Source organism: Telopea speciosissima, chromosome 11 (assembly GCF_018873765.1).
Source record: "Telopea speciosissima isolate NSW1024214 ecotype Mountain lineage chromosome 11, Tspe_v1, whole genome shotgun sequence".
Lineage (NCBI taxonomy): Eukaryota > Viridiplantae > Streptophyta > Magnoliopsida > Proteales > Proteaceae > Telopea > Telopea speciosissima.
In genome coordinates, this window is record NC_057926.1 from 20258649 (window position 1) to 20270336 (window position 11688).

At 39.9% G+C, this 11688-nt stretch overlaps 1 protein-coding gene across 1 annotated transcript; it reads left to right on the forward strand.

Moving 5' to 3' along the window:
* Window positions 1-355: 355 nt before the first annotated feature.
* Window positions 356-1294, forward strand: LOC122644853. Its single transcript, XM_043838227.1, has one exon. The coding sequence runs from the start codon at window positions 356-358 to the stop codon at window positions 1292-1294; it is 939 nt and encodes a 312-aa protein (XP_043694162.1).
* The last annotated feature ends 10394 nt before the right edge of the window (window positions 1295-11688 follow it).

An 11688-nucleotide genomic window follows, 5' to 3' on the forward strand; every position in this document is an offset into this window, starting at 1 on the left:
TTGAACTTTGAAGGCCCGGAGATCATCGAGGACCACTCCTCGTTCTATCTCAAAGTTCCTTTCCATAAAATGTTCTATGTATCTTATCTCTTCTTGGGCACTCCTGAAGAAGAGGGGCTCAAATTCTTCATCAAGGTTAGCAGCCCTTCTCCCTCGGCCTTGCCCACCTCTACCCCTGCTTCTCGCTGCTACCATTAGTGTTCAAGGGCAGCAACAATAGATGCATCAGATGATCACTGACATGGGTGATCAATTCCAAGCAGCCATCAGGAACATCCATACTTCGTAGGCAGCCCCTGCAGTCCCTGCTGTCCCTCCCCCTCCTGCTCCACAAAATGACACTGAGAGCCGTATGATGGAAAGGTTCCTCAAGATGCAGCCTCTCACTTTTGCTGGAATCAGCAAGGACACCCTGTTACCTGTCAAATGGGTGAAAGAAATGGAGAAAGCTTTCAACTTCCTTGGTTGCAATGAACAGCAGAAGCTCACCTGTGCTGGGTATAAGCTCCAGTACACAGCAGAGGCTTGGTGGGAGACCACTAAGCCTATTTTGCAAGCAGTGCACCCTATCCTAACTTGGGACATTTTCAAGCAAGCCTTCTTTGGGAATTATTTTCCCACCAGTGTGAAGAAGAGGAAAGAGATTGAGCTGGCTGAATTGATACAGGGATCGAAGTCAGTGCTGGAGTATCAGCAGAAATTTGAAGAGCTATTCTTCTTTGCTCCCCCTCACATGGGTACTGATGAAGCTAAAGCACAGAAGTTTGAAGATGGGTTGAGGCCACAGATTGCCTCGATAATGGCCACCAGACCGACCCAGGGGTACTCAGAGACCGTGCAAACCGCAAAGAAGATTGAGGATAAGCAGAGGGATGCTTATCATATTAGTCAGTCCTCTGGCAAACGAGCAACACCATTCCCTGACAGAGGATTCAACAAGTTTAGCAAGTCTTCTGGACCTAGTGCAGTCTCATCCTTGCCACAGCGAAGTGAATCTGAGGCATCAGTAACCAAACCGGTGTATGCCAATCCAAGCACCAAGGCGACAGATGCTACTGCTCCATCGGGTGCTGCTGAATATAAATGCTTCACCTGTGGCCAGATGGGTCATACCTCTAGGACTTGCTACCACAGGAGACCTATGCTTCCCCCTCGCCAACCAGCCGGTAAGCCTCAAGGTCGAGTCTACTCCGTGACTGCAAGTGAGGCTGAGGCCAATCAGGCTGTGGTTACTGGTAACATTCTAGATTTAAACTTAATTGTATTGTTAATAATTGATATCATGCCTACATAATCATCAAGTCATGGCATATAGGTACCATCCTTATTTGTGATCTTCCAACATATAAATTGTTCGATACAGGAGCGATGCACTCATTTGTGTCTCCGTCCTTTGTTAAGAGGACTGGTGTATCACCTAAAAGTCTATCAGATGGCTTAGCAGTCAGTACACCTACCGGGTCAAGAATAGACTTGAATACATTATATGAACCGTGTGCAGTGAGAATTGCTGGTAGAGTCATAATGCACATCTGATTCAGCTCGATATGATTGACTTTGATGTCATATTGGGTATGGACTGGTTGTCAGCTAACAAAGCTAATGTACTATGTGCTGAAAGGAAGATAGTATTCCAGCCAAGAGGCGAGAAAGGATTCATCTTAGTGGGTGACAAAAAGAAAAGGCCTAGGAAGATGGTGATTTCAGCCTTGAAAATGAATAAGCTGTTGAACAAGGGATGCCAAGGATACCTTGTGTCGGTCATGGATACTAGGACACAGGTTAGGCCTATGTCTGAGATCCCTATTGTTGGGGAGTTCCCTGATGTCTTCCCTAAAGATTTGACAAGTCTGCCTCCATCGAGGGAGAATGAGTTTGTGATTGACTTAATACCTGGAGCGGCGCCAGTATCTAAAGCACCCTATAGGATGGCACCGAGTGAATTGAAAGAATTACAGGCTCAACTTCAAGACTTGTTAAAGAAAGGGTTTATAAGACCGAGTATCTCACCTTGGGGTGCTCCAGTGTTGTTCGTGAAGAAGAAAGACGGCTCCATGCGGATGTGCATTGATTACAGAGAGCTGAATAAGCTAACAATCAAGAATAAATATCCTTTGCCAAGGATTGATGATCTCTTTGATCAGCTTCAGGGTGCCCAAGTCTTTTCGAAGATAGATCTCAAATCAGGGTACCATCAGCTTCAAATTAAGGAAGCCGATGTTAGTAAGACAGCCTTCAGGACACGATATGGACACTATGAGTTCCTGGTTATGTCTTTTGGACTTACTAATACCCCAGTAGCATTTATGGCCTTGATGAACAGAGTCTTTTATGATGTCTTGGACAAATTTGTGATAGTCTTCATTGATGATATCTTGATCTACTCCAAGAATAAAGAGGAGCATGCCCAGCATTTGAGGTTTGTTCTACAAAGACTGAGAGAGAAGCAACTATATGCAAAAATCAGCAAATGTGAATTTTGGTTGCCTCAAGTGGGGTTTCTAGGCCATATTATTTCAGCCAGAGGGATTGAAGTGGACCCAAGGAAGGTTGAAGCTGTGGTAAATTGGGAGAGCCCCAAAACAGTAACAGAAATTAGAAGTTTTCTGGGATTAGCTGGGTATTACAGAAGGTTCATTGAAAACTTCTCGAAAATAGCTATGCCCATGACACAGCTTACTAAGAAGGGTGCCAAGTTTGAGTGGAATGAGGACTATGAAAACAATTTTCAAGAGCTGAAGAAAAGATTGGTGACAACCCCAGTTCTTGTTCTTCCTGATGGAACTGAAGGGATGGTGGTGTACACCGATGCCTCCAAGTCGGGTTAGGATGTGTGTTGATGCGAGTAAAGGGAGGTTATTGCCTATGGTTCTCGGCAGTTAAAAGACCATGAGAAGAACTACCCTACACATGACTTAGAGTTGGCAGATTGTATTTGCATCGAAGTTGTGGAGGCATTACTGTATGGTGAAAAAATTGAGATTTTCTGGATCACAAGAGTTTGAAGTACTTCTTCACACGAAGGAGTTGAACATGAGGCAAAGGAGATGGCTTAAACTCATTAATGATTATGAGTTAGATATCTCATATCACCCAGTAAGGCCAATGTAGTGGTTGATGCACTCGTGAGGGAAGTCCAGAGATTGAGATACAGCAGATTTCGAGTTGAAGATGAGATTCTCAAGGACTTACATGCAATGGAGGTGGAAATAATATTTGGTGAAATCAAGACTTGATTTGCATCGATGGTGCAACCATCATGCGAGCTCGATAATAGCAAGACATCCTCGATGAAGAATTTCAGCACATTGTGAACAATATTAGCATCGGGGCCTGAAGAGTGCGATTTCTCATTGACTTGGATGGAGTGCTTATGTTTAAAGATAGACTATGCATACTTGCGGATAGTTACTTAAAGGAGCTAATTTTACAAGAGGCTCACCGATCTCCCTATACTGTGCATCCTGGTGGTACAAAAATGTATCGAGATTTAAAACAGTTTATGTGGTGGCATGGTATGAAGAATGATGTAGCAGCCTTTGTCTCCAAATGTTTTACATGTCAACAGGTTAAGGCTGGTAGGCACCGACCACAGGGACTTTTGCAGCCCCTAGCTATACCAGAGTAAAAATGGGAGAATATAACTATGGATTTTGTCACTGGCCTTCCTCGCACTAGGAAGGGAATGGATACAATCTGGGTAATTATAGACAGATTGACCAAAACAGCCCACTTCATTCCCATGAAGATTACTTACTCCATGGATCAGTTGGCTAAGCTTTATGTGGATAACATTATCAGACTTCATGGGGTACCAGTGAACATTGTGTCTGACAGAGACCCCAGGTTTACTTCAAGGTTCTGGAAGAGTCTACAGAAGGCTTTGGGTACTGAGTTGAGCCATAGTTCAACACACCATCCTGAGACAGATGGACAATCAGAGAGGATAATCTAGACTTTGGAAGACATGCTCAGGGCTTGTGTACTAGAGATGAGTGGCAGCTAGGATGAACACCTATCTCTGATAGACTTTGCTTATAATAACCACACATCTATTGGTATGACCCCATTCAAGGCACTATATGGTAAGACTTGTCGTACTCCACCGTATTGGGATGAAGTTGGAGAGCGACGCATTTTGGGCCCCGAGGTGATCCAAGACCCGTGAGAAGGTGGATCTCGATAAGAGAAAAGATCAAGGCTGCATAGTCCAGAAGAGCTATGCAGATAGAAGGAGGCAAGCACATATAGTTTAAAGTTGGGGAGAAAGCATTCTTGAAAGTGTCTCCAATCAAGGGTTGTTGGGATCACTTCAAACCCATGAGATGGAAATAAAACTGGACACCAAGGAGGTTGAACCAAAAGAACCGAAGAAGAAGGTTGTAGCATTCAAATCATATGAAATCAGTGATGATGAAGAAAAACTATGCGATGATGAGATCGAATATCTCTCAAAGAAGTTCTCAAAGTTCTTGAAGAATAAAGGCAAAACCTCATTCAATAAGAGGAGACTCTCAAGAGACCAAAAAGGTAAGGATACTTCTAAAGAAAATACTGACTCCATTTCAAAAGACATTGTTTACTATGAGTGTAGGAAACCAGGACATTATAGGGGAGACTGTCTGAAGATAAAGAACTACAAAAAAATATACAAAGCTGAACACTCATTCGATTCAAGAGATGAAGAAGAGGAAGACGAAGAATCTCAAGAAGAAGAGCAAACCAACCTAGCTTTTGTGGCTATTGAAGATGAAGAAAGTAAAAATGAGGTAACCCCCACTTCTCCATCTCATAAAGATAAAGACTTTCTAGAATTAGAAGAAGCTTTTGAAGACCTCTACCAAAGTAGCATGGAGTTAGCTACTACTAAAAAGAATCTCTTAAAAGAGATAAATACCCTCAAAGACCAAAACACAACTCTAACTTCTCAAGTTAACAACTTAGAAGAAGAAAAAGAGAAATTGTGTAAAGACTTAGAATCTTTTACTAATGGTAAAAAGAATCTTGATATTTTACTTGAATTTTCATCTAAAGCACCTTTTAATAAGGAAGGGCTAGGCTATCATGTGAACATGAGTTCAAAGCAAACCCAAAAGCCAAGTTCAAGTAAGATAGCAAACAAGGGAGCAAAGAAAAATAAATACTGTAACTACTGTAGAAAGAAAGGACACTCTCTTGAGGAATGTTACTCAAGAAAGAAGAGTCCTCAATTTAGCAAACCCAATCCCAAAGGAAAGACTCCCTATATCCCTCAAATTGTTGTATGCAATAATTGCAACAAGAAGGGACATACCATTTGGGAATGTTATCACATGAAGCAAACTTTCCACCATCTTAGAAGACCTTACAATGGTCAAAACAGGAGGAGTCATCTAAAGGTGCAAAGATCTACTAGAACTCCAAGTAAGGTGCAAAGACCTTGGAACCCCCAATCATATCCAAATTAATATGGTAAACAAATGGTTTGGAAACCAAGAGAAATATATGATACTAACATTGACGGACCCAACACACTTTGGGGACCAAATTTTTATTAAGTTCTTTTCTTCTCTATCCCCGCTTTTTGATAATGTCAAAGGGGGAGAGAAATGGGGAGAAAAAGTTCTTATGAAGTTTATCTTTTGAACTTAAATTGTCTTGTCTCTTTATATCACTTGATATTATTTATTTGTCATCATCAAAAAGGGGGAGATTGTTGGGGTAAATTTCACACATCACTCATTATGGTTTTGATGATAACAAATAAGTTAGTTGTACTAACTATTGTCTAAAAGATGCATAGATAAGAGCAGAGCATCAAGTGAGGGGGAGCACTCAATTTAAGAGATTGATGCTCAAAGCAAATTGAACCTTGTCCAATATTTCAAGACATCAAAGAATCATGAAGAATGAAGGACAAGTTTTGAAGACAAAGATCAAGACAAGTTAGAGGAACTCACTTTGAAGACATTCATATAAAGAAGTGAAGTTCAAGAATTGAAGAAGATTGAAGACTTAGAATTGTACTAAGTTGTATAATCATGTGTTAAAGTCACAAACAATGTATCACACACACTCACTCATACATACATGTAGTGTGACCCTAGGAGGTTGTTTTAGACTCTTCCCACATGGACTAAAACCAAAAAAATTGGCCTGGACTTATCCAATGGAATCGACCCAAGTCAGTCCAACCAAGGACTTACACTTGTTCAGCAAAACAGCTGATTCAGCATACCAAATCCAGATCCGGCATGCTGAATTCCATTTTTCTTGTAAAACACAATCTCAGGGATTTGCTCACAGAGAGCAAACGGAATGCTCCGAATCATGATCCGGCATACCGAATCACAATCCAGCATACCGAATCATGATCCAGCATACCGAATTGGCTTACGACTATTTTGATTTAGTCGTTGGTCAACGGATATATTCCATGATCCGGCATACCGAATTGGGAAACGGCATACTGGATCAGGACAGATTAGTATTCGAATTTAGCATTAAGTCTTAGATGCCTTGAGCATCTTTGCCTATAAATAGGTGAGCTCAATTAGACTAATGACAATGAATTAAAGCTAATCAAAGACATCAAAAAGTCTTTGGTACTTGATCATTCAAAGCACTCTTCATCAAAGCATTCATTCAAGTGCATTCCCTCTCTAAGCTACTCCACCTCAATTAGCTTCAAGCTTCAAAGGTGAAAAGAAGTTTCATACATCTAAGGTTGAGATAATCCTAATCTTAGTACCGTTTTATTTTATATGGTTGTTTGAGTCCTCTTGCTTGGAATCAAGAGTAGTTTGAGTCATCTTGCTCGGAATCAAGATTCGTTGAGTCCTCTTGCTCGAAATTAAGAGTGGTGGTGAGTCCTCTTGCTCTCAATCAAGATTTGTACGAGTTCTCTTGCTCATACTCAAGATTTATTTTAGTGGAATTCTCTCTAAGGTGAGAGGAGTAGACGTAGGCAAGCTTTGGCCGAACCACTATAAATTTCTGGTGTTGTTTATTGTTGCTTGTTTGCTTTACTTAGATAATTTTTAATTCTGCATTATTTAGCATTTTCTGCTATCTTCACCTATTCACCCCCCTCTAGGTGAACTTACATTTGGTATCAGAACGGGAGCTCAAGACCATGATTATTTTCAATCTAACTAAGAGTGAAGACCATGAGATCCTTTGTCAATCGTAAGGTTGAAGGATACAATATTATCCGACCACCATTCTTTGAAGGTGAAGGATTTTTCTATTGGAAGAATCGCTTCAAGAATTTCTTGTGTGCCAATAATATTGATGCATGGGAAGTCATTGAGAATGGACCAAACAATATAGACAAACCCAAAGGACAGTGGACTCCAGCTGACAAAGCAAAAGTCCAACTCAATTATGTAGCTATAAGTTACATCCAATGTGCTCTAGGAGAAAAGGAGTACAATAGAACTTGTATGTGTGACTCCGCCAAGGAGATGTTTGATAAGCTCGTTGTTACCTATGAAGGTACTTCGGAAGTCAAACAATCTAAGATTGACATGCTTGTAAATGAATATGAGCTATTTAAAATAAAAAATGATGAGGACATATATGTAATGTTTATTCGTTTTACTAACATTGTAAACAAGCTAAAAGGTTTAGGGAAGATTTACTCCAATGGTGAAAATATTCAAAAGATATTGAGATCTCTCTCAAAGGAATGGAGACCCAAGACTACAACAATCAAAGAATCTAAAGACATCGACAAGCTAAGTCTGGATGAGGGTGTTGTGAGATTTGGAAAGAGAGGGAAGTTGAATCCCAGATACATCGGCCCATTTGAGATCCTAGCTAGAGTTGATATAGTGGCTTATCAACTTGCACTGCCCCCATCACTTGCCGGTGTACATGATGTATTCCATGTCTCTATGTTGAGACAATACATCCCTGATTCGACACATCTGCTCCCTCAGCAACCAGCTGAGCTTATTGCTGACTTGATCTATGAAGAGGTGGTAGAAGAGATTATTGATGTGAAAGAGCATAATCTAAGGAATAGAACTATCTCTTTCATTAAAGTCAAGTGGAGTAATCACTCTATAGCTGAAGCATCTTGGGAAAGAGAGATACCCTTATCTTTTTGATCTTCCAGGTACGTCAAATTTTGAGGACAAAATTCTAATAAGGGGGGTGGAGTGTAAAATCCACAATAAATTTAAATTTTTGGAACTTGTGTGATTTCAGGTTCCAGTTCCGTGTCAATGCTTGCTTCGATGCTATGGGTTGTATCGGTCGAGGTCTTAGATCAATCCCCCGACACACCTATGGAGGATTCTAGGGAGTCTTCTTCTCAACTTGCCCTTCGGCCCCTTCTAGAGTCAGAGAACCCTAGTGGGGTCCCGCATCTAAGCCACCTGTGTAAGTATGAAGTTACATGTATTTTATTATGTATGGTATGACCAATTAGAGTTATAAGGGGTATTTTGGTCATTTTATCTCTGTGGCACCCACATCCCCAGTGAAAAATACTGTTTCCTATTATTACCCGAACCCGGATATTCCCTGATATTATATGGCATCATCCTCGATATTTCGTGCGCACGTGATAATTGCGCATTCTTCTGACCTTGGCCTGACAATCCAGGCTATCTCCCCACTCTTTCATGCTTATAAATATTTCTGTATAGGTATAATATAGTTCTTATATAGTTCTACCCTGTAGTGCCTTTGAGCCTTGTATAGTAGTATCACAAGCTTTATTCTTTATATAAATGAAATATCACATAGACTTCTCTTATTACTGATGTTACCTTTATTATTTAATTGTTTCCGTTGCCTTTGATTACTGTATCTATGAGCAATGATTGTAAATAGGGTACTGCACTTGTGATCCTTGGGGATTGGTTGGATGTCAAAGACATCCCGCCACACTTGGCCCTTATTAACCGGGCCGGGGTGTGACAGTTAAGTGGTATCAAAGCCTTCGTGCTCTATTCTTATTTACAATCAATTCACAGTACAACAACTCCTTAAACTCATTTGATCTAAATGTGAGTCTACTTAGGATGAATAAAAGCTTCAACTAAAAGCTACAACTAAAGTAAAAAATTTGATTGTATAACACAAGAGATATTAAATAGAAAATTAAAAACTTTATAAGTAAGTTGTGTCATTAGTACAATGGTTACAACTTTTTACAGACTTTAAGGAAGTACAAATTCCTACAAAGAACAACTGAAGGAAATAAAGTAAAAGCTAGACTAGGATGCATAAGTCGTCACTGCTGTGGTGGTGGTCCCTGACCAGAGAAGAAGGATCTCCACTGACCCAATTCCGTCTCCACTGCCCGGACTCGGCTACTAGCATGAGTGAAGTCCCTCCTCATTCCATTAAACCCTTGTCTCACGGATCTCTCTATGCCCTCAAACTGGCTAAAGAGCTGTCCCCAGGGTGTGCCATCTGCAGGAACAACTGCAACAGACGAGGAGGAAACACCCACATGACCATGTGAAGTATGTCGAGGAGGAGTAGGTGGATCCCTATGTGCCCCTGCATGTCCTCTCTCAGTAGCATCCTCACCATCTGCGGTCCGTCCCATGTCGGTGCAGTCTGGATGACCAAGTTCTAGAGACGAAGGTGGGAGCTCTATGCTCATCTTCATTAGGGTAATCCGCTTAATGCTCGTAGACTTCACACACGAGGCCTCCTCATTCAATAGGTTCACCCCAAACCTAGGAAATACCTTGTGTGTAGCCTTCCAAACAACAGGTTATCACGCTCAGGGTTATCATGCAAGTGTGCCATGGTGTGCGTGATGGCATAAGGAAGGCAGATCTGGTATCCTGTATAGAGACAGTAGGTGGCTAGGACCTGCATGGTGGATAACTCAGTGCTATGCCCACTCTTCTGGACCACATTTTGTCCATAAATCCTGGATAATATCCTGGCTGAAGGAAGCAGATCCAACTCAGACTTCATCCTGTCATAAAACCTCCCACTGTCAGGACTGATTACAACCACTCCTACTCTTCATCAGTTGAGAACTCAGAAGCATCAACACTTGGAGAGCAGCACCTCCACTCCCCTTCATTTGATATCTCCAAAATGTTAGCTAACTGGGCTATGTTGAAGGAGATAGGCATGCCCTTCACATAGGAGCTGATATAGAACTCATCTCCTTCATACCTATAGGAGAGATTGCTTAGGAATAGCCGGACCAGCCTAGGGTAGCAGTGCCTCTCTGGCTGTAGCATAGGCAACCACCCTAGCCTTTCAAACCTCTCTTGGACCTTGAATGCCCCAAGGTCTGCCAAGGCATCATCTCTTTCCTTCCCTCTTCCACTTTCCGGAAAAACCTTGGGTTGAATTCAGCTGGAATTGCAGTTGCATCTCTACCTCTCCCTCCACAGTCTTGAGTTGCAGTCACTTATGATATATGCTGCACATTTAAGAAGAAAATTGTTTAGGTAAAAGATTAGGACAACAACAAAATTTGAGGTAAGATTGTTAAACCTATTAGGTATTAAGGTAGGAAGCCTATCAATATGTCTACGTAAACTAATTATATAGGAATACAATAGGAAGACATAAAATCTGTTTAGATTCCAATATAAGTATAAATAAATATAAACACATGGAGAAACACAATAGAAATAGGGTAGTATAAGGAGAGAAGATAATTATATAATAATCATAGTACATTAGCATAGCATTAGATAGAAGACATGCAAAACATAGAGTAAATTTTAAAACTTAATAAGAAAAGATTAAGAACCAAGTAACCCTGTATTAGTATTATACTATGTTTTAAGTGAACAAAACAATACCTAGTCTCAAGACCTAACACATCTACAATGATAGGCAAGAACCAACAATGTACCAACTAAAACCTAAGAAGAATAAGAAGAATACATGTTAATGAAGCAAAAGGATAAATATTTGCTTGAAAACTTAGGAGAAAGGGTGAGCCTTAGTTAGGTTTTTGAGAGGAAGAAAAAGAATGCAAGAGAGGAACGAAAATAGGAACGAAAATTTGCTATTTTGTTAAGGAACTTAGGAAATGGTAGAGAAAAATCTAACCTAGATCCAAAGAAGATGTAAAAAGAAGGAGAAGAATATGAGATTGGGATGCTTACATGTAGTTAGGAGTGTGAGATTGAGTGTTTGAGATGCTTTCCCAAGTGTAGAAATGCCTTTGGTAGCCCCCCCCCTCCCTTGAGAGTTCTAAGACTTAGAGAAAAACAGGAAACCAGAAGACAGAATAGGAAGTAGAAGTAAAAGTTGCAGGAAAATTTCATTTTTATTAAATTGGGTCACTACCGAGTGAACCAGTCGACTGGTTCGACTCGATAGTGAATTCGATTGGATTTCTGTGCGAATCCGGTTGGGTTTTAAAACTCTAAAAATAATTTTAAAGAATTGTTTTATAATACTTAGATAAATATAGTATATATATTCTATAACACGTCAAATAAAACAGAAATTATATTTAAATATAATAAATAAATAAATAAATAGAATATAAATAAATAAAATAATAATAATAACAATATTATTATATTACTTATAAATACATATAAAATAAAATGAAATAAAATAAAATTAAAATTAAATAAAATTAAACATGCATATAGTATATAAATATGTATGTATCTATTAAAAGTATATATACTAATGTAGTAAGTGTGAATAGAGAAAGAAACTAAATACCTTAGGATACTAAAACATGTACTCTTGTGT